Source organism: Pelodiscus sinensis, chromosome 2 (genome assembly GCF_049634645.1).
Source record: "Pelodiscus sinensis isolate JC-2024 chromosome 2, ASM4963464v1, whole genome shotgun sequence".
In the NCBI taxonomy this organism is placed as follows: domain Eukaryota; kingdom Metazoa; phylum Chordata; order Testudines; family Trionychidae; genus Pelodiscus; species Pelodiscus sinensis.
In genome coordinates this window covers 255,590,310-255,613,331 of record NC_134712.1, presented here as the reverse complement: position 1 = coordinate 255,613,331, position 23,022 = coordinate 255,590,310, and the positions used below count along the sequence as shown (strand labels likewise).

At 56.4% G+C, this 23,022-nt stretch overlaps 1 protein-coding gene across 1 annotated transcript in view; it reads right to left on the bottom strand.

Moving 5' to 3' along the window:
- The window catches only part of LOC102462804 (tumor necrosis factor receptor superfamily member 16-like), a 46,859-nt gene extending 24,046 nt beyond the window's left edge, over positions 1–22,813 (bottom strand). The window contains exon 1 of the mRNA XM_075922981.1: positions 22,521–22,813. Coding sequence (XP_075779096.1) covers positions 22,521–22,580 — 60 coding nt within the window. The 5' untranslated portion in view covers positions 22,581–22,813. The remainder of the gene's footprint in view (positions 1–22,520) is intronic.
- Between the last annotated feature and the right edge of the window lie 209 nt (positions 22,814–23,022).

Here is a 23,022-nt window from a genome sequence, read left to right as displayed (position 1 = left end):
CCGGTGTGTGTGTGTGTGTGTCGGAGAATCCTCTTCTAACAATGCCTGTTTGTTCCCTTCTGATCTTCACACTCCCCCTTTGACAAGTCTCTGTGAACAGGCGCAGGATGATTCATCTGCCCACAAACACAGCGGGGGGCCCAGATTAAAACAGAAATGCCCCTCTGGTTAATATCATCTGGGCGGAAACCGTCAAGGATTCTGGAGTAAAGGGCCAGGTCTGAGAGTCATTAATAAGAGCCGGGGACAAAAGCCGAAGAGGGCAGATTTCAGAAGCTTTGGGGAGGCAAAGCTGCGTAGGATCAGAAAACACAGGGGTGGAGGGTAGGAAAATAGAGTTGCCTCGTTCCCTTAACTTGTTTGTGGGGCCTTGACCGGCACTCACCGTGTTCCACATTTCAGAAGTTACCACCCAAGCGACATCTACACTGCGGGAAAAGGAAATGCAAATGAAGCACTCATTTGCATGTTCTCTTCCGATCCTTGTTGCGGAAGGTTTTTGCGGGGAAAAAAAACCCTCAGCGTAGATGGGGCCGTTTGTCCGAAAAAACCCCTTTTGCGCAAGATCCCTTTTCCCTAAAAAAAGGAGTTTTACAGGCTCTTGCGCAAAAGGGTTTTTTCCCAACAAATGGCCCCATCTACACTGCCGGGTTTTTTTCACAAAAACCTCTTCCGCAAAAGGGATCGGAAGAAAATATGCAAACAAGAGCGCAAGATTTGCAAATGAGCACTTCATTTGCATCTCCTCTTCTGCAAAAAACACACAGTATAGACATAGCCTCAGAACAGTAGTTTGTCTGCAACGTGGGGAAATTTCTCTCACAAAACTTTTTTTGGGGGGGGGGGGTGAGGTTGAAAAATGCAGATCCAGGGACACCGAAGCTTGTGTCTTGGCTTCAACCAATTGCTGAGGTGAAAAGAAAATTAGTTAAAAAAAAATCAAACCTGTTTCGATTTTGTTTGTTTGTTTCCAAATGTTCTTTATGTACAAAACAGTCCAGACTATTGCAAAGATGCCAGAAATGGACAAAACATTTCTTTGGACCCAAAACAAAATGTTTGCCTACTTTTCCAGTGTGCAGAAAATGCCCCCCAAAATTTGGATCTGAATTCCTTCCACCTGGTTTTTTGGAATTGCTGGTGAACTCAAAACTCCAGCAGGCCAAAATTCCTGTTCTTTGCACAGCTCTAGCGCGGACCGCATTCTATGTGCTACATTAAGATGCCCTGAGGCGTGCAATATCTTTGATATGCCAATATGACAGGTAGTGACTAGGTTTATTGAATAGTCATGTAACCGCAGGAAATCTGTGGAACTCATCGCCACAGGATTGGAGCAAAGGGACAGGGCAGCCAGTGTACTCCTGGCCCTAATCCCTGCATGCGACTCTTTCTGGGCCCCATCTCCTGTTTGATGAGGCATTATGGGAGACTGCCTGGCTTTTCCCAGAATGCAGCAGGACACCCAGAGGAGTAAGAAGCACACTGACATGGTTATGCTCACTGCCACCAGCTCAGACTTGCTGTGTTTGCCGTACAGATAGCACCTGGAAGGGCCAAGCCTCCAGTAGCTCAAAGAGAGTGCAAAGAGTTGCCCCGAGAAAGGGACACAGCGTATTTGTTAAAGCCCAACATTTATGGTGCATCCCAGAACCAAGGCCATCTCCCCTCACATAGCACAGACCCCTGAAGAACCAGGCTGCAGCTGAGTCGGAGCGGGGGGGACAGTGCGAACAGCTGTCTGCAAGCTTCTGCCAGCCAGTCACCAGCCCACCCATTAGCCCCCCATAGCCGTACACCCAGGTGTAACCTTTTGTGATTTCCTAATGAAACTGACCTGGATCTCGCAGGATAATGGTCAGAGTGGAGGAGCCAAAAAGAGAAAAGAAAAGAATCCTCGGAAGAACTAAAACAGAACTCCCCTAAGGGGGCACAGAGGAACGTTTGAGGGGTGCATGGCCGGGGCTGGATCCCCACACACATGGGGGGGGTGCAGAGGGGGCCCCGCCCAGCTCTGATCCAGGCCTGCCCCCCATCTGCGTCCACCCCCCCCCCCCGGGAGCTGCAGCCCCACTGTGGGGGGGAGCTGCACAGAGCTGAGGAGGAGGGCGGGGGGAAGGTGAAAAGTTTGTTGAGCACTGAGCAGCAGGGACGGACGGAACAGAGGAGGAAAGAAAAACCAAGACAGAAGGGAAGAGGGAAGGAAACGGCCGCTCGCACGAGAAGGAAACCGGTGCCGAGTGACACGAGAGAAAAAGCCCTTGTCTAGCTGACTCCCCGAGCTTCGCGCGAGCCAGTGTGTGCTCCCAGTGTTTCCGACTTTCCGTTTGCCCACAGGCGGCGATGGGGGGAGAGACGGGGGCGGGGGAGGTTAGATGCAGGGGGGCCCCTTGCCACCATCCTGGCTTCTCTGATAAATGTCAGGAGACCAGTGGCCCCTCCCTTTACAGCCCCTACCCCAGAGCTGGGAGGGCAGGCTGGGGGCTGGCAGGCAAACGGCCGCTCCCCTGCTTGGCTAACATATCCCCCGAGCATTACAGACAGGGCAGGGAGCGGGCCCCAGGCCTGGCCTTGCTGTGGGCCTTGGATGCTGGTTCCTGACCCCGGGGCTCTGCCAGTAGCCTCCTGACTGGCCCTTGGGGGTCCACGCTGGCTGCCCGTGGCCTGGCGCTCACGGGCCCTTGCAAGAGGCATGGCTGGAGGGACTACGCTATTGCCTCCTTCCCTTGTTGTTAGATGCAGATTTCTCCTCAAGCTTTTTGAAATTCACTGGTCCGCAGCCCCGCCCCGGATGTAAGAGTGTCGTTGATGAAACCGATTAACCGATAAGCAAAAACGTCGAGGTTAATGTGATGGACTACGCGCGTTGCCCAACCAGTACATTTTTTAGCAGGCTGGCCAGCAGCCCGGCTCGGTTCCGGGGCGTGCCGGGTCCTGGTGCTCAGATCCCGCCCCTAGACAGGGGCTGTTGCCACCCCACGCTGCTGCCTCTTTATCAGAGGCAGCAGCGCTGGGCAAAAAGCAGCCAGCCTGCCAAAGAAGCTGGTTTTTAAACGGTCTCCCCTTGCGGACTAGCTCCTTCCTTGCACCCTGCGCTGCTGCCTCTGATACAGCGGCTGCCAGCCCTGCCCCCAGGGACTATCGAATCGTCGACTACCCGATAAGAATTCACAAGGTTACTCGACGATTCAATTCACCAATCTTTAACATCCCTCCCCCCTCCCCACCCACACATCTCCCAGTGTAAAACGACGGCCACGGTTGAGACAAGGCCCCCGTGTAAACACAACTACACACTGGTGCGTCTCACGGCTGGTGCGTCATGGACGCACGGTGTCTGGGAAGCACACCCACAAACCCCCTGGATGTCAGGCTCCACTGAACGGATCAGAATCCAGACGAATGGCGAACTAAGGCCACTATGCGTTGTCTGAAGAAATATTTCTTTTTGTCTTATACGTGCTACCTATTAATTTCATTTAGTGACAGCCCCCCACCCCAATTCTTGTGTAATGAGGAGTAAATAACTCTTCCTTCTTTATTTTTGACTGGCATACCTACGTGCAGGTGTGTGACCACGTTCTGTGCTGAAAAGCCCCTGTGTGTGCCTGGAACTCCCTCCCTTCACACTTGTCCGCATGAGACTCTCTGGCTCCCTCTCCACTGAGCATTGTTGCACAATAATATATGTAAATGAGGCATGGGGATGACTATCGCCACGCCTCATTTGCATACTTAATGAGCTGCAATTTTTGTGGCATGGGCTTTTGCGCAAGAAGGAGTTGTCTACACTAATTCTTCTTGTGCAAAAAAACCATTTTGTACAATGCCCTTCTTCCTGAAAATAAGCAGAGTAACAGCTCTGCACAAAAGCCCGTGCCACAAAAATGGTAGCTTATTAGGTATGCAAATGAGGCAGGGCAATATTCATCCCCCGCACCTCATTTGCATATCTTATTGCGCAACAATGCACAGTGCAGATGGAGCCTCTAAGCGAGTCTCTCTGGCGCTGTGTCTACACAGCAGCGTTATTTCGGCATAACTGACGTTACTCCGAAATAACAGTCCGTGTCTACACTCCAAGCAGTTATTTCAACATAATATAAGTCTCGAGGACTTCTTACTCTGACTCCTGTAACCCTAATTTTACGAGGAGGAAAGGCAATTGGAGGAAGCGTGTTCTCCCTTCCTTCCCTGTTGTGTAGACAGCGCCAAAAGCTGAAATAAGCTATTTCCACTTAAGGTACGCAAGTGATGTAGCTCCAAGTGCGTAGCTTATCTCGGCTTTAGCCCTGCTGCGTAACCCTGCCCTGGGTGTGTGTGCATCTTGCCAGCACTCGTGACCTTACCACAAGCCTTGGGGTAAAATTCGGGGTGCTAATCTGATGAGATTTGCAGCAGTCGTTAAAAAAAAAAAAAAAAAAAAAAAGGAACAATTCTGGCCCTCCTGTTACAGAGGAAAGCTGGAAAATGTGACCCAAGCCTGACTCGGAAGGCTCAAACTAGACAGCAAAGAAAAAGAAGCCGCTTTCTTCTTATTTTTTAAAATCTCCAACCTCAGGACTTTTTTGGAGGCGGGGGGAGGGAGGGGGGAGAACAGACAGACTCCTGATTTGTAGCTGCTTGAGGCTGGCAGCACTGTACGCACTTGTGTGCATGTGAATATTACCGTGTGCATGTAGCTCTGTGCACGTGCCCGTTGGCAGGCGCGTGAACAGGCCAACCTTCGCGAGGGGTGGGGGTGGGCTGAACATCCCATGCCGAATTGCTGGCAGGGGGGCCCACAGACTTGTCAGGTCCCTGGGCAAGGTGCGGGGTGGGAGGGGCTTTGTGCTCCTGAAAGGGGTGGGGCTAGAAGCAGCCAACCCATAAGCTCCTCCCCTCTCCGAGCCCTCAGAGCTACTCCAGCGAACACCCAGAACACCCAGTGCTCCAGCGGCAATTTAAAGGGACCCGGGGGGGGGGGGGGGGGAGGAGATATCTGACCACTGCTGTAGCAACGGCAGCAGCCCTTTTGAATCACCAGGCCCTGGGGCAGACGCCCTCTTTGGAAACCCCCAACCCCAGCAGCTGGCCCGACCGCAGGATGTAAAGGAAATCCCTCACATGCAGACAAGGCAAGCTAGGGATCTTTGAGAGGGGCAACCCCCGGCCCTTCGGGTTCCCAACCCCCCACGGCCGCCTCAGCTCTACCATTACTGTGCAGAAGGGCTAAGCTACGCCCTTCTTCGCCCCCTCTCGCCTCCTGCCCCACGGCTCCTCCCTGCCGGCTCCGTATCAACAGCACCGGGGCTGCAACAGGCCGCTTCGCTTCCCCGGAAAGCAGCCCAGCTGCGAACCACGCAGGAGGGCGTGCAGTGAAACTCCCTGGCTGGCCCGGGGCGTGCTTTTCCATCCCGCTGGGGCCGATCCCTGCAGCCGGGACAAAACCGCACTGTCCCGCGAGGTGGGAGCCCGGCTCTTTTCCCCACTGGAGTCAAAGCTTGTTCTAATTAAGCCAAAACCTCTCCCCCCAGCTCACTCCTCTCCCCCCCTTCCTTAGGAGACGATCACATTACAGTGACTTGATCCATATTTGCTACAGGGATTCAGCTGGCTGCATCTTTCAAGAAGCGCCGCGCCTTTAAATATTTTCCCTCTGTATCCAAGAACAAAGACATTAATTGGCACCAGGCATCTGGAGATGGTTAATTATCATCAGGCCCTCTTAAAGGCACAGCGCCTACAGAAAGCAGGGGTGGGGGAAAGCCGAGGGAGAGAAGCCAGAGAGGTTTGATCCAGATTCGAGCTGGCCCAGCTGAGGCCCAAGGAGAGGGATAACCGGCTGGAGGTCAGGGCTTGGATTCGTGTCCTTTGTGCTGCGCTCTGACACCTGGGTAATGCCATTTTCTGCACAGGGCCTGCGTGAGGTGTGGGCAGCCAGCTCCCCCGCATCTGGCCTGGTGCTTTATTATTGCCCTTCCGGCCTGGCCCGGGCGGCGCCTCCTTCCTGAGGTGCGTCCCGAAGCTGCGGGCTGTGCCTGGTGGACTGGCAGGGGATGCAACTCAGCCCAGCACCCCTGAAGTCAGCAGAAATTCGGACCATTTCCCCCAGCCGAGGGCTTGGCTCCTTGGTGACCTCAACCCTGTTTCTTTAAAACCCAGCACCCAGCCTCACTTAAAGAGGCTGCGCTTTTTTTTAAAAAAAAACCTCCACTCAGCTCTTTTCCTCAGGTCAGGAAAGTGCTCCAAACAAGGCCTTGAAACACACAGAAGAGCAGCTGAAGCAAGAGGCTGTCTCATGTGAGGCGTTAACCCTCCATCAGCAACCACGTGCCCGCCCCGCACCCAGCACAGGTGTCCTGCAAGATGAGCAGTCAGATACAGTGGGGATTACACTCGCCATGAATAATGCTGGGCACTTCTGCAGGGCTTAGTTTCTAATTGCAGAGTTTGGCCCTCCCCCCCCCATTTTTTTTTTCCAAAACTTAGTGGTGGATAAAACAGAGAACTTCCCATCCCCCACCCCCCCCACCCACACTTGTGTTCTTACACAGTGGCCTTGTCTGCTTCCTGGGAGCTTCTAAGTGTGGTCGGAGAGCAAGGGAAAGATTTTCACTGGGATGTAAAAGCGGCACGGACCTTGCGGGTTACTGAGTCCGGACCCTTGCGAGGGCCGGGCACGCCAACGGATACACATGGATCACCCTCCAGCTTCACGCGCCCGGGGGTGTCTGCCCCACAACTCCGTCCCAGGACGTTGTTCCAGACCCTTGTCAATCCCACAGAGCAGCAAAGTGGGCTGGTTCAGGGTTGTGCACTTAGAAGCATCTGACCAGGATGAGGGGTGGGTGGCAGGGGCCTGGGGACACCAAACATCGACTCCACCCCCAGAGCTGGAGCATGTCTTGGGCAGACTCGGGATACTGCCCAAGACTCCAATCTCCGCACATGTCGCGGGGCTAACCCAGAGGGCTTCCAAACAGAGACAACTGGGTGCAATGGGCTAGTGCCGCTCACAGAATCCTAGAACCGGAAGGCACCGAGAGGTCAGCAAGTCCAGGACCCTGACCTCACAGCAGGACCCAGCCCCATCTAGACCGGGGCTATTCAACATGCAGCCTGTTTGCCACCCACGGTGCAGTCTGGGTTCACGTGGGCTCAACACATGGGATGGCAGGAGACAAATTGCTTGATCATTGTCTTCGATCCATCCTCTCCGGGGCACCTGGTGCTGGCCACTGTTGGCAGACAGGATACTGGGCTAGAAGGACCTTTGGTCTGACCCAGTACGGCCGTTCTCATGTTCTTATGTGGCCTCGACTGGGAACACGATCCCATAATGGCGAGTCCACAGAAGGGTCTCCCGTGGATGCGTGTTTTAGCGGTTACGTTCCCGGGCTGTCATTGCTCATTAAAAGTGCTGCCATACGGGTGGAAAGTAGGTAACTATCGAATGTTGCTAATATCAGCAGAATTGACTTCAACGGGGCCTGCGTGTGTTGTAGTCTTGCCTTAATCTTTGTAGTCATGCCCGTCCGTGTGAAATAAGCTATTTGCATATATTTGCATGTTCACGTAACCACACTTAAATTGTGGTCCTCGGCATGTGCTTCCAAAGTGGAGTAGCCCTGTTCTAGACTGTCCCTGGCAGGCGTCTAACACTCCGGTTTGGCCCAGCTGACCTTTCATCACAACAGAGGGGTGGCTTGGCCAAAACTGGGGGGCGGGGATGCGACACTGCATTAGGTCACAATGCTGGCCGTGGAGAGCGAAAGCTGCGTATGGTGTGTGTGTGGGGGGGGGGGGGGGGGAGAAGGGAGTGCAGGGTTGGTTTGCTTGGCCACCTCCCCCTTCTAGGCCTCTGCTCAGTATTTTTCCACTTTTAGTTGGGTTTGAGTTTGTTTTTTTTTAAGGGGGGAATGAGTTGGCCACCTCCCCAACCTCCTTGTGGCCCTGTTAAAAGTTCAGTGGGGGCCAGATCCCACTGAATTCAAGCTGGTCACGCATGCCCAGTTACACTTGCATGCGAATGCAGGCCTAAGGGAGAGGAGAAGGGGGTGCAGAGGGAGCTAGTCTCGGGGCTGTTCCCTAGGAACGCTGCAAAGAGGCACATGGGAGATTTCCCTCATCTTGCGTTTAAGGGCACAACGGTCCGGATCTGGAGGAACCAGGCTGTGAAATTCCTGTGGTGCTCCCGCCGCTCTGCTCCCCAGCCCCGCTTCCGAGCAGACATCTCGCACGAGGGCGGTGACTCAGCCTTTCGAAATCCAGTGGCCCGTCGCACATGCAGCACCATTGCAGCTGGGCGGGTTGGCATCAGCTGGGAAAACTAGCTTTGGTCTGCACACGGCTCAGCGCTCTCATTCCAACGTGCAAGACTTTGGGGAGCGGGAAAAAACAAAGGGCCAACACTCGGGGAGGGCGGAGGAGGGGAGAATATTTAGCAAGTGGAAAATGGCCTGGAAAGTAATTGTGAAAATTGTCACTAGGGTTCCTGAGCTCCACGTGCACACTCGTGCCAACCATTCCTGATTGTGCAGGCACATGCCCCGAGCATTCCTGCTCTCCGTGCACACGGGCGCGCCGCACGCGCCGGCTCTCCGTGCACACGGGCGCGCCGCACGCGCCGGCTCTCCGTGCACACGGGCGCGCCGCACGCGCCGGCTCTCCGTGCACACGGGCGCGCCGCACGCGCCGGCTCTCCGTGCACACGGGCGCGCCGCACGCGCCGGCTCTCCGTGCACACGGGCGCGCCGCACGCGCCGGCTCTCCGTGCACACGGGCGCGCCGCACGCGCCGGCTCTCCGTGCACACGGGCGCGCCGCACGCGCCGGCTCTCCGTGCACACGGGCGCGCCGCACGCGCCGGCTCTCCGTGCACACGGGCGCGCCGCACGCGCCGGCTCTCCGTGCACACGGGCGCGCCGCACGCGCCGGCTCTCCGTGCACACGGGCGCGCCGCACGCGCCTGCTCTCCGTGCACACGGGCGCGCCGCACGCGCCGGCTCTCCGTGCACACGGGCGCGCCGCACGCGCCGGCTCTCTGTGCACACGGGCGTGCCGCACGCGCCTGCTCTCCGTGCACACGGGCGCGCCGCACGCGCCTGCTCTCCGTGCACACGTTGTGCATCGCACTGTCCCCATGAGTGCTCATCTCCCTGCGTGGGTCCCACCCTTCCACCTGGCTTCCTTCCTTAGCAGGCCCCAATGAGGCGCGAGTGGCCAGCACGTGGAGGGGGAAGCTCCCCCGTGTAACACGACGGGTTCGACAAGGCCAAGGGAGGGAGCCCAGCAGAATCTCTCCCGCACTTGCTCTTCGGACCTGGCGCCCGCCTCCCTCTGCCAGTCACACCCAGCTTGGGACTTGGCTGTTCCCCTGCTGGTGCCTTGCCCCGCCGCTGCTCAGGCCAGCACCCCCAGCTATTGACACTGTGCTGGTGACAGGCCTGACCCATACAGAGCCTCCCCCCCCCCCCCCCAGTCTCATTGAACCGGAGCTCCCCCACCCACCCGTCAATCCTGCCCAACCTGTTAGATAGGCTGTTCCCCTCACGTCACGCCCCCCGGCACACTGCACACCCAACCCACCGGGTGTTCCCTTCACAGCCCCCACTCCTCCTCCGCGGCCTGTCCGAGTGCTCTGTCCCATGAGCTCGCCGTCCCGCCCTTCCCCATACCCGGCCGCTGCCAGGAGAGGAGGAGAAAATACAAGCCCCTGGCCACAGCACTTATACCCCGGTAGTGTCTACATGACGGGGTCAGCAGCTGCAGCGCTGTTAGGGACATAAAGGGTTAACTGGTCACCCGGGAAGCAGGAGCCTTACCAGCATGCTTACTGGGTAACTGGTTAAATGGCAGCCTGGCCCACGCCCGTGGCTTGCCCAGCCAGAGCGGCCCATGTGGCACGCCCGTGGCCCAGTGTGGCTTGCCCAGCCTGGCCAGCCCAGCCTGGCCCAGCTCAGCCAGAGCGGCCCACGCCCGAGGCCCAGCGTGGCAAGCCCAGCCTGACTCAGCTCAACCAGAGCAGCCCACGCCTGTGGCCCAGCGTGGCAAGCCCAGCCTGACTCAGCTCAACCAGAGCAGCCCACGCCTATGGCCCAGCGTGGCAAGCCCAGCCTGGCTCAGCTCAACCAGAGCAGCCCACGCCTGTGGCCCAGCGTGGCAAGCCCAGCCTGACTCAGCTCAACCAGAGCAGCCCACGCCTGTGGCCCAGCGTGGCAAGCCCAGCCTGACTCAGCTCAACCAGAGCAGCCCACGCCTGTGGCCCACCATGGCATGCCCAGCCTGGCCCAGCTCAGCCAGAGCGGCCCACGCCCGTGGCCCACGCCCGAGGCCCAGCGTGGCAAGCCCAGCCTGACTCAGCTCAACCAGAGCAGCCCACGCCCGTGGCCCACCATGGCATGCCCAGCCTGGCTCAGCTCAACCAGAGCAGCCCACGCCTGTGGCCCAGCGTGGAAAGCCCAGCCTGGCTCAGCTCAACCAGAGCAGCCCACGCCTGTGGCCCAGCGTGGCAAGCCCAGCCTGGCTCAGCTCAACCAGAGCAGCCCACGCCTGTGGCCCAGCGTGGCAAGCCCAGCCCTGCCTGAGCAGCACCCTGCCCGTGGCTTGATGCAGCCACACGCAATTTGAAAACTTCTAAAAGCCCTTCCCCCAGCCTTGCGGGAAGGACGACTGGACCCAACGCTCAACTGATTCCGGGGGACAAATGATGAAAAACAGGGCCTGGGCGTGAGGGTCAAAGGTTAAAAACGAGGAAACCGGACGGGGACACCGAGCAGAGAACCCTGGACAGCGCCCACTGCCCCTCGGAGCTGTCCCGGGAGCCAGTGGACACGGCCCAGAGGAGCTCTGCCCAGACGCGCGAGACCGGGGAGGAATGGAAATCGGCCCCCCAGTCGCAGAAAATCCCCCCGTCCAGCATCCTCCTCCTGGTGCGGGATATCGCGGCGCTCGCCAGGGCCAGGAGGCGGCTGATGAGGAGGCCCCGCGACTGTGTGGGGCCACGGGTGGGGTGTACACGAATGAAAAGGTGCAGGGAAAAACGCAACCAGAACCTCAGCAGGGTCTGGAGGAGCCGGAGTGGGGGCTACAACCTGGCGCGTTCTAGATACACGCACGCCTGGTTCACGCCGCAGAAGGGGCAGGCCTCTGGGATAGGGGTGAACCGAGCCGCCAACGGATGTCCTGTGGGATTAGTGTGGAAGACACTGGCCCCTCGGGGTTCCTCACCCTCAACACGTCTAGGAGGGTCCCGGCATTTGGTGTTGGGGCGGGACGTGCGGGTGAGGAAACGTATCGTACGGAGCACGTGCGGGTACAGCTGGTCTCCGGGCGCGGTTCGGAAACCCCCTGCCCGCGTCCCACCGCATGTAGCTGGTTAACATTTCTAACGTTCAGCATTTTAAGCATCGATTAACACCCCGAGTGGCTGTGCAGTTCTCGCCCGGCTGGCATTGCCCCGCAGTGTAGGCACAGCCGAAGGGGATCTCCGCGGGAGTAGGAAGTGAGCGACGCTGATGGAAGAAGCCGTCTTCCGGCCCCACGTCTGGGCAGGGGCTGAGGTCGACATAGCTCTGGTGAACAGGGCAGGGGGGTGTTTTTTCACACCCCTACCCTACGTAGCTCTGCTGGCTTGATTTTCATGCTCCCTCCCCCCTTCCCAAGCCGTGAGAACTGTAGCGACAAGGACAAAATTAAAACCTGCACCCAACCGAACAGGACAGCGGGGGGAGAGCAGACAACTCGCAGCCACTGGCACGGACGCCAGCTCTGCTCTCGTTTTTGATGCATAAGCATGACTAATGCTGGGGCTTGAAGAGTAACGAAGCTGGGAGACCATCAATACCCAGCACATGTTTCTTGTTTATTCGTAAGGCGGAGCTTCGAGGCCTCTGAGCTCATAGTGCTCATACCACGCAAGGCGGAGCTTCCAGACTAAAAAAAACAAACCAGTGAACGGAAGGCAAAGTGACTTGCCCAGGGTCAAAAAGCACAACAGTGGCAGAGCCAGGGACAGAACCCAGCTTTGCTATCGTAACCGCCACCAGGCGGATTTGAACCGGGGATCTCTGGAGCTTAGTGTAGGAGCCTCTCCCGCTTGAGCTAAAAGCCACCCGGCTCCCACCCTAGGCTGTACAGTTCCCTTGTTCTTAGCTCACGCTGTAAGTGGTCTAAGTGTCAGTGACCCAGGTTACACTATGTCTCAATCCAGTAACGGTCTTGCCTGGCTCTTACCGACTCAAAGGTGTCACAGACGTTGGGACACTCGCACAATTATATTTTAAAACTGTTCAAGAGACCAAGCAAACTGAACTTAGCCACACTGACTGTCTAAAGACAAAGCTGTAGGATACAAAGAGCAAACACGCAGGCTTTCCTCCAGGAAGCAGCTTGTACCAGGGATGTAAAATCCCAGTTAATCAGTGGACCAGTTAAACGTTAGGGTTAACTGGCTGAGAGGGATCCAGGCAGGGGACTTCTACAGAGTTTTGTCGGAAACACAGCTGTTTTTCCAAAAAAAACTTCGCTTACATCCACACTGCAATCGTGTTCTTCCGAAAGAAAAATCGAAAGCACAGAGGGGTTTTTCCGGCATTGGCAATCCTCATTCTACGAAGAAAAAGCCTTTTTGCTAAAGAGCTCTTTTGGAAAACGGCGTGTGTGGACGGGGAAGAGGGAGTTCTTTCGGAAGAAGAGGAAAGAGGAAAAAACACAGGTGCCCTGGCGGCCACTCCACCCGTAGTGATCACAGCTGAAATGTGAGAGCGCGTCTATTCAGTGCGGATGCTCTCTTTCAAAAAAGCAGATCGCTTTTTCACTGTGCTTTGGCAGTGTGGATGCTCTCTTTCGGAAGATCTCTTCTGAAAAAGCGTCTTCCGAAAGAAACCTTCAGTCTAGACGTAGCCATAGGGTCTCCGGCTGCCGCTGATTCAAGGCTCGCAGGCCCTGACTGCGGTGGGCCCCTGCTCCCTGTGGTCATGGGCTGCTCCAGAGGATAGCTGCTCCAGCCCCCACCAGTTAATCCAAATCAGCGAGCGTTACCCATTTATGGCGATGCTTACCAATTAACCTTTCACGGCCCTAACTTGTACCAGGCCGGAACATTCACAGATTTTGCCAGAGTTCCTATTATCAGCCTTGATTTTTGCAAAGTGCTGTGGATACCTGACCTGGGGGAACAGAACTGTGGGGAAGCTTTCAGGTACGAGAGAAGTAATGTCTGCTATCCTGATACCTCTCACCATGGTGTATACCAGAGTTCCCTGTAAGCTGCCCAGGAGAGATTCAGGTGCCAACCAACTGATTAGCAGAGCACCCACTGTGGGTGTTTATACTGGTGGTACACGTTTGCATGTGCCGGGTGCATTTAACAAAATTTATTCTGCACATGGATGGGAAAAATTAGAGGGAACATTGGTGAACTGTGCTAAACAGGTATTGGCTAACAGCCCAGAACCTGAAAGGAAACCCTCTTTGCACATTAAGGGCATTGTTCGCTTTTAGCATTCACACCTCACTAGTGTGAATGAGCCGATAATGGGCAAATTATTCCTTGGGACAGGCCAGACTTTTTGTTTTCCCCAAACCTCCCGCTGTTACTACCCCGGGGTGGGAGCAGCAGTGGGGAACTGGGAGCCAAGGGCCTGCTGTGGACAAGAAGTGGGATTTCGGAGAGCTGTGGGTCTGCGGAGGGAAACGGCTATGGGAGGGGACTCTCCAAGTGGGGGGTGGGGAGGCTGGCTGTTGAGAGACAGTGCTGTCCAGTAGCTACAGCAGTTTGGGACAGCTGCTAGCCACCACTGTAATAAACAACATTCTTGTTATAGAATCATCGAATCCCAGGGCTGGAAGAGCCCTCACGTCACTGAGTCCAGCCTCCTGCCCAAAGCAGGACCAAGCCCAACTCCATCACCCCAGCCAGGGCTTTGTCAAGTGGAGACTTCAAAACCTCTAGGCTTGGGAGATTCCACCCCCTCCCTAGGGAACCCATCCCAGGGCTTCCCCACACTCCTAGGGAAATAGTTTTTCCTAATATCCAACCTAGACCTCCCCCACGGCAACTTGAGACCACTGCTCCTTGTTCCGCCATCTCCCACCACTGAGGGCGGCTCTCAAATCCCCCCTCACGCGTCTCTTCTGCAGATTAAACAAGCCCAAATCCCTCAGTCTCTCCTCGAGGTCACATGCTCCAGCCCCCCACCCCCCCCCGTCATCTTCGTTGCCCTCCGCTGGACCCTCTCCAATGCGTCCACATCCTTGCTCTAGTGGGGGACCAGAATTGGCCTCCCCAGTGCCGAATAAAGGGGAATACTCACTTCTCTAGATCTGCTGGCAATGCTCCTCCTAATGCAGCCTAATATGCCATTAGCCTTCTTGGCTACAAGGGCGCCCTGTTGACTCAGATCCAGCTTCTCCTCCACTGTCATCCCCAGGTCCTTTTCTGCAGAACTGCTGCTGAGCCAGTCGGTTCCCAGCCTGTAACAACGCTTGGGGATTCTTCCGTCAAGTGCAGGACTCTGCACTTGTCCTTGTTGAACCTCCTCAGATTTCTTTTGGCCCAATGCTCTAATCTGTCCAGGTCACTCTGGATCCGATCCCTGCCCTCTAGCGTATCTACCTCTCCCCTTAGCTTAGGGTCAGCTGCAAACTGAGGGTGCAATCCATCCCCTCATCCAGGCCATTAATAAAGATGTTGAACAAAACCAGCACCAGAACTGAACCTTCGGGCACTCCGCTTGACAGCGACCGCCAACCTGACATCAAGCCATTGATCACTACCCATTGAGCCCGACAGTCTAGCCAGCTTTCTATCCACCTTACAGTCCATGTATCCAATCCACACTCCCTTAACTTACCGGCAAAACACTGTAGGAGACGGTATCAAAAGCTTGGCTAAAGTCTGGAATATCACCACCTTCCCCATGGCCACAGAGCCATAGAAGGCAGTCAGGTTGGTCAGGCATGACTTGCCCTTCGTGAATCCATGCTGACTGTTCCTGATCACTTTCTTCTGTTCCAAGTGCTTTAAAATCGATTCCTTAAGGATCCCCTCCATGATTTCCCCAGGGACGAGGACTGGTCTGTACTTCCCTGGATTGTCCTCTGTCCCTTTTTCAAAGATGGGCACTCCACTTCCCTTTTTCCAATCATCCCAGACCTCTCCTATCTCCATGAGTTTTCAAAGATAATGGCCAAAGGCTCTACAGTGACATCTGTCAACTCTCTCAGCACCCTCGGATGCATTAAATCCAGACCCATGTGTATGTCTAACTTTTCTAAATAGTCCTTAACCTGTTCTCTCTCCATTATGGGCTGCCCACCTCCTTCCCATACTGCACTGCCGAGTGCCATAGTCTGGAAACTGACCTGGTCTAAAGACAGAGGGAAAAAAAACATTGAGTACTTCAGCTTTTCCCACATCATCTGTCACTAGGTTACCTCCCTCATCCAGTAAGGGCCCCACACCTTCTCTGATCACCTTCTTATTGCTAACATGCCGGTAGAAATCTTTCTTATCCTTCACATCCTTTGCTAGCTGCAATTCCAATGGTGCTTTCTCCTTCCTGATTACACCCCTGCATGCTCGTGCACTATAGTTATTCTCCTCCCTAGTCATCTGCCCAAGTTCCCACTTCTAGCTAGCTTCCTTTTTAGTGTTTAAGCTCACCAAGGATTTCACCGCTAAGCCAAGCGGGTCACCTACCACATTTGCTTTTCTTACTGCGTTTTGGGATGGTTTCTTTCTGTGCCTTCCATAAGGCTTCTTTAAAATACAGCCAGGTCTCCTGGACCCTGTCCCCCCCTCGTGTTGGCATCCCAAGGGACCCTGCCCATCAGTTCTCTGAGGGAGTCAAAGGCTGCTTTTCTGAAGTCCTGGGTCTGTATTTTGCTGCGCTCCTTTCTTCCTTTCGCCAGGATCCTGAAATCGACCATCTCACGATCACTGCTGCCCAGGTTACCACTCACCTCTACTAAGCTATGCTGCCTGCAGAATGAAATAGCTGGCGTGCCAACTTGTGGGATGTTCTTTACTGGCAGTGTTGTCTGGCAGCTAACGTCAGAACACCTGGCTTCTCTTCCTAGCTTGGCCACCAACACACCTGCTATGGCCTCGGGCTGCTCCAATGCCCCGTGCCTCAGTTTCCCCATCCACACGGCACTTTCCACCGGCCTCACAGGTGGACGGGGGCGCCTACATTCACGTCGACAGCCCTCCAATGAAAGGGCTACGCCTCTAGACTAGAGAACGTCCATTTTAAGGCAGCCTGGGACTGTTTCACGTAAGAGATTTAGAGCAGAATGTGTTTCTAATCCGGAGTCTACAAAACCAGCCTGCCTTCCAACGGGCCCGGAAGGCCTAACTAGCTCCCCGCCGCCCCATCCTCGAGGCCATTGGTCTAGACCTCATCCACCAGGGGTCGATTATTATATTTTGGCAGCTGTCAAGGGCCTCCAGCCAGGATCAATACCTGAGGCCTGTACAAACAGAGAGAGTCAACCATTGTCTGGCCTCGAATTGAGCCCCATGTCATGGCCTGGGAGGGCGACATTCCAGCGCTCGGCGGGATAGTAACAGAAGCAGGGCTCCTTCCCGCTGAGCACAGGGTCCCTCTGCTAAAGCACTTTTCGCTCTACCCCTCGCCCCCCAGAGGTGGCCGCATTCCGGGAGCACGGAGCGTCCATCGCGTGAAGGGCTCTGCATGAAGTGTTCGGACCCCGCCTAACCCGGTCTGGCTTTGGGAGTTCCAGGCCAGACCGTCCAAAACGGCACACTGCCTCCTCCCCCCGCGTCTTCCTTTGAACGTGGCCACCCAGGTCCAAGCGGCAAGCCGCAGAGAAGTCAAAGACGGAGCCGTTCTACGCGGCGTGCCAACTGTGCTCTCCCCTCCCTTAACAAAAGCCTCCATCCATCAGGAAGTTTTAACTGCGCTCACTGGCAGTCAGCACCGCTAAAGACTTTGCCTGAAGCTCGCCCCATCGTACTCCCACCTATATGCAGTGTCACTGCACCCCCCAAGTAACCCTCCTCCCTCTTTTGGATTTACAGCCGTGAAATCACGCCAGCCCCTCGACACGCCAGCCCAGTTCGACGGACGGGGCCTGATTCATAGCTCAGTGACATCTACGGGCCAGTCAACTTTCCGCCCGAAGGCCGGGCTTGCGGAGCGTCTTTGAACATGATGCTGCCCGCGTCAGGGCGCTAACGTTTAGAGACCAGGAGGTGACCTCATCTGGGCTCGTATGTTGTCCCCTGAACAGTCTGGTGCTTGCCAGAGGCATGAGGCTGGACTCCGGGTCGCAGCGAGCCTGGTGCTGCGTGTGTGCCGGCCTTGGTTCCATTTTATGCTGTGCCGAGGAGTCCTAGACTTTACAGGTTCTGTGCGTGTGCACACATTGGTGTGCAAGGCTGTGGTGTGCGTGCGTGTACACACACCCATGTGTGCGCTGTGCAAACCACCCTCCTCTGCCGTAGGAAATCGGCTCAGACTCTCCGGCAAATCACAGGAGGCCGCGCAGATCGAGTTTCATTTCCCCGCCGAAAGAAAAATTACAGGCCGCAGAAGGAGAAGAAAATTTGCTCTTTATATGGGGTGGCAAAGCTTTTACAAGTGTGGAGAGGGGAGGAGGGGTCAGTAGCTCACGCAGGCAGGAAATCCTTAGCGCCCCTCAAAAGAAGAGGTTTCCTTGGGAGCCTGAAAACAACCTCCGTGGTTCTTTGCCAGGAGCTCTGCGCGTGTGTAAACACACATACTGCCTGTGTGTCCAGGCCACCGGCCCAGCTCTGTTCGCGGAGTGCTGCTGCTTCGTACCCGCCCTAGCCCTGGCCCAGTATCCCACTACCTAGCAGCACGGGTGCGTGTGCATCGCACGGCTGTTTGGCGGTGCGGCGTGGGCGAGTGTGCGTGTGCACAGCCTGCCTGGGAGGACTTTGCAGGGATGTTGGCACATTTGTTCTCGGAGCTGAAGTGTCCGAAAAGCTCAGGACTCGGCACTCACCAGATTTTCCAGCTCTCTGCTCACCTCCGAGTCCAGCTACCGGGGCCACTGGGTGGGGATAGCCGGATGACACTGGGTGGGGATAGCCGGGTGGGGATAGCCGGATGACTGGGTGGGGATAGCCGGATGACATGGGAGTGCGACGTGGGGCCTGTCACTCGCTCAGTATGTACAGCACCTAACACAATAGGGCTCTGCGCGCCACTGGGCCCGAGGGAGAGTGCGGGGGGGGGGGGGGGGGGCTGATATGGAGGAAGAAGGCACACAGAGCCCCTGGCTGGGGGCACCCTGGTGTGGGAGGAGAAGACGGAATGGGAGAGGGACACACAGGACTCTCATGGGGGAGAAGGGGCGGAGTGGAGGGAAGGTGGCCTGGGATGTGCACTAGGCCTATGGAAGCCACAAAGAGAGGGTGTGTGTGTGTGTGGTTGTGTGTCCCTGTAGAGGGGCGTGTGCGTGTGCCAGCTGAGTACAAACCTCTTCTAACCCCATTTGCTTTCTCTGAGTCCCTGTGAGTCCTGACCCCACCTGCATCCACAAAACCAGCTCCTTTGTACCTCTCCACACGGAGCCCACGCAGAGAGGGGTTCTAAAGAGAATCCCTTAGTGCCCAGTAGGCGACTAGCAGATCCTAGGCAGATCACGACTAGCAGAACCTGCGACCCCACCCCACCAGGCTGGAGGCCCACGTGGACCAAACCGGGTTTACCCGAGGCCAGTGACAAGCCGGCCGGGCACTCAGCAGAGACCAATGGCGCGAGAACGCCTCTGTAAACCAGGGCCCTAAATCGTAAGGCCCACAGGACACGCTTGGTGTCTCATCTGTGGGGCCCTACCAAATGCACAGCCATGAAAATCGCACCCCCAGCTGTGAAATCTGCCCCTCCCTCATGAAATTACATCTTTTGTGGGCATTTTTTACACAGATTTCATAGGGGAGACCAGCATTTCTCGAACTGGAGGCCCTGACCCTAGGTTTGCCAGATGGTTTCTGCAAAAATACCAGACACGCTTGACATGACATCACAAGCTACATTCCATCTTAGTTAGACAATACCGGACATTGCTATTTTCTCATGTCTATTTTCTTAATTTGTTTCCCGGACAGAAAGCTCAAATACTGGACTGTCCAGTTCAAAACCGGACGCCTGGCAACCCTAGACCGAAAAGGGACTTGCTGGGTTGGGGGTGTCACAAGCAGCGTTTCCTGTAAGCCGAGTGTTTCGGCAGCCACCCAGGAGGACTGATTAGCTGAGTGCCCACAGCTGGAAGCAGCTGGCAGAATGTGTTTCTATGGGGGTGCACATCCACACCCACATTGGTGCACAGAACAAAATTTATTCCACACATGGGTGGAAAAAAAAATGAGGGAACACTGGCCACAAGGTTATTTTAGAAGGGGTCGCAGTATTGCCAGCCTTACCGCTGTGTTGCTTTGAGAACTGGGTGGCCAGAGAGCAGTGGCTGTTAACCGGGCACCTTGCTCTGAAGGCTGCATTCTACCAGCAGCAGGGCAGAGGGAAAGGTGGCAATACCACCCCAAGACAGTTGTCACCGTTCTGCGCTGCTGCCTGCCAAATTGGGTGGACCGAGGGCAGCCACTGGCAGAGAGCCCGGCTCTGCAGGCGGCTGCACAGATGTAAGAGTGGCAACACCATGGCATGCCACCCTTACTTCTGCACTGCTGCTGCTGCTCTCCAGCTGCCCAGCTTTAAAAACAGCTCGAATGCCAGCAACAGTGCAGATATAAGAGCAGGAGAACCATACCCCCCCCAATCTAGTGACCCCTCCCCCACAATTCCTTTATAGGACCCTTTCCAATTACCACCCCATGAAATATCACATTTAAGCAGCTAAAGTCATGCAACGTATTATTTTAAACATCCTACGACCATGACACTGACCAAAATCAGCTGTGCTTTTGGTAGGGCCCTATTTAACGGTGTATGCAGCTCGTATGGTGCTTGTATGGACCTGAGCCAAAATTCCCATTAACAGCTTCGGGAGGGAGAGTCTTTCCATTGCCTCTAATAGGAGTTTTAGCCCCAGGCACTAGCTCTCTGCTGGTGTCAATGGGCAAACTGCCACCCCAGTCAAGGAAGCATTCACACCACCAGAGAATTTGGCCCACAGGTTTTAAGGCCAATGGAACCACTATGATCCTCTCATCTGTACCCTGGGCATAATGCAGGTCAGAAGGAAGAAAAAGAAAAAAGAAAGTGGAGGGATAGATAAATAGCTAGCTAGATAGACAGGGTGTATGGGAATAGATAGACGGAAGGACAGACAGACGGGGTGTATGGAGCTAGACAGAGAGACAGACAGGGTGCATGGGGCTAGATAGACAGACAGAGTGTTTCGGGATAGATAGAAAGACAGACGGGGTGTATGGGGATAGACAGATGGACAGAAAGACAGACAGGGTGTATCGGGATAGACAGACAGACAGACAGATGGGGTGTATGGGGATAGATAGACGGGGTATACGGGGATAGATAGCTAGACAGACAAAACAGATGGGGTTCATGGGGATAGATAGACGGGGTGTATGGGGATAGATAGCTAGATAGACAAGACAGATGGGGTGTATGGGGATAGATAGCTAGATAGACAAAACAGATGGGGTGCATGGGGATAGACAGACGGGGTGCATGGGGATAGACAGACGGGGTGTATGGGGATAGATAGCTAGACAGACAAAACAGATGGGGTGCATGGGGATAGATAGACGGGGTGTATGGGGATAGATAGCTAGATAGACAAAACAGATGGGGTGCATGGGGATAGATAGACGGGGTGCATGGGGATAGACAGACAGATGGGGTGTATGGGGATAGACAGATAGATAGGGTGTATGGGGATAGACAGACGGACAGATGGGGTGTGTGGGGATAGACAGACAGACAGATGGGGTGTGTGGGGATAGACTGATGGATAGATCCTTCTACATTTAATGAAAAATCTCTCACTATTTGTTGGTAAAAATTCATCGAGTGAATCCTTAATGAATCTGGCCCAGTGTTTACATCTTCCAAGAAACGAACAAGGACCCAACACACACACACTCCTCCCCCCTTAATCTCAGCCTGAGCAGCTGCGATCCCGCTGCGCTCCCCCAAAGTTTACAAAGCAGCCCTTCCCAACCAGGGTGAGCATTGCTCTGAACACAGACACAACCCGAGGCCCCAGCGGCTTCTTCAAAGCAGGGTCTACATAAAATCCAAGCCCCTCTTCGCAGCCCCTCCTCCAGGAAGCAAGTCCCCCCCCCACCCCCGCTTTTTATAACGGCGCCATTATTTTATTTGACGCAGCGCCCCCCCCATAACCCCTCCTCAACTAAACGAAAAGTCTCTCCGAGTCACAACTAATAAGAATAGAGAAACGAAGCCCTGCAAGTTAATTACCTCCTAAGGATACAGGAGGATAAATGCAGCTTTCATATGAGCTGACCGCATAATTACAGAGCCTGGCTGTACAAAAATGTTAATACCAGACCGGGAAAATGTGGAACACATTAATCCGAACATGAAATTTACTGGAAAGAATGAATGAGGCACCCGCGTCGCTTTTCCCTCTCATTTACACACACACTGGATTCGGATCTCACTCCGGATGGGGCAGAGCCAGCGCCGGGATCCCGCCGGTTGTCCAGTCCCCAAAAAAAGGAGCGAGCGAGACACACGGGCCCCCGAGGCAGACAAAAGGTCGGTGGGGCGTGTGTCTGAGCCCTGCGTGTGAACGAGCAGGCGTTTGACTCTCCTGCCGGGCGGGACGGAGGAGGCTCGCAGGGAAGGGCATGACAGCCGAAAGCGGACTCAAACCGGAGTCAGACCGAGCCAAAAAAGTCATCGCCGAGGCACGATCCCTTCTAGCGCCTTCCACACAAGAAAGGCTTGGCGGGGGTAGGGGGCTGGCGAGGGGCCCCGCTCAGCTCGGAAGTGCCCCGAGTCTTTTTTTTTTACGCCGTGCAAAAATTCCGTGCAACGTTCAGGGGCTGCGCCCAGTCGTGTCCTCACCCCCCCCTTCACCTCCCTTTAACATGCAAACCGATGTACCCCCCCCCCCCCCGATCCGAGTTAGGAGAAACTTTGCGGGGGGATAGCAGCAACAGGGAAGGCCACCCCCGTCCCCTCCCACGAGTGTGCACAGCACCCCCACTCCCGTGCACGAGTGTGCACAGCACCCCCCACTCCCGTGCACGAGTGTGCACAGCACCCCCACGCCCGTGCACGAGTGTGCACAGCACCCCCACGCCCGTGCACGAGTGTGCACAGCACCCCCACGCCCGTGCACGAGTGCGCACAGCACCCCCCACTCCCGTGCACGAGTGCGCACAGCACCCCCACTCCCGTGCACGAGTGCGCACAGCACCCCCCACTCCCGTGCACGAGTGCGCACAGCACCCCCACTCCCGTGCACGAGTGCGCACAGCACCCCCACTCCCGTGCACGAGTGTGCACAGCACCCCCCACTCCCGTGCACGAGTGCGCGCGCGTGCACAGGAGCGGGGGCGAACCCCCAGCCCGTCCCGGGAGCGCTCACCTCGTCCGGGAAGAGCTGGCCGAGCAGCAGCAGGCAGAGGGGCGCCCGGGCCAGCGGCATCTCGCCTCCCCGCCGCCTCGGGGCAGAGACGTCTCGCCGCGGGGTCCGGCTGCAGGCGGCGGGGCCAACGCCCTCCCCCCAGCCGCGGGTGTGTCCGGGCGGGGACCTCCCCAGCCGCGCGGGCCCCAGGGAAGGAGCCGAGGGGGGGGTCCAGGGGGTGCAGAGCTCTGCGCTGCGAGCCCCCCTCGTCCCGGCCTGTGCAGGGCGCGAGCGGGCCGGCTGGGGGGGCGCAGCGCGAGCTCCTACATTTGTAAAAGTGCCGGGGGGGGGGGGCGGGGGCGGGGGCGGCCCTGCCATTGGCTGCCGGGCCGGGCGGGGGCGGGGCGGGGCTCGGGGACTGGCCGAGGGCCGGGAGGGGCCGGGACTCCGGGCGCGGGGAGCGCCCCGACGCCTGGAGCCGAAACGCCCGGCCCGGTACCCCCCCCCCCCCCGGGGCCGGCTG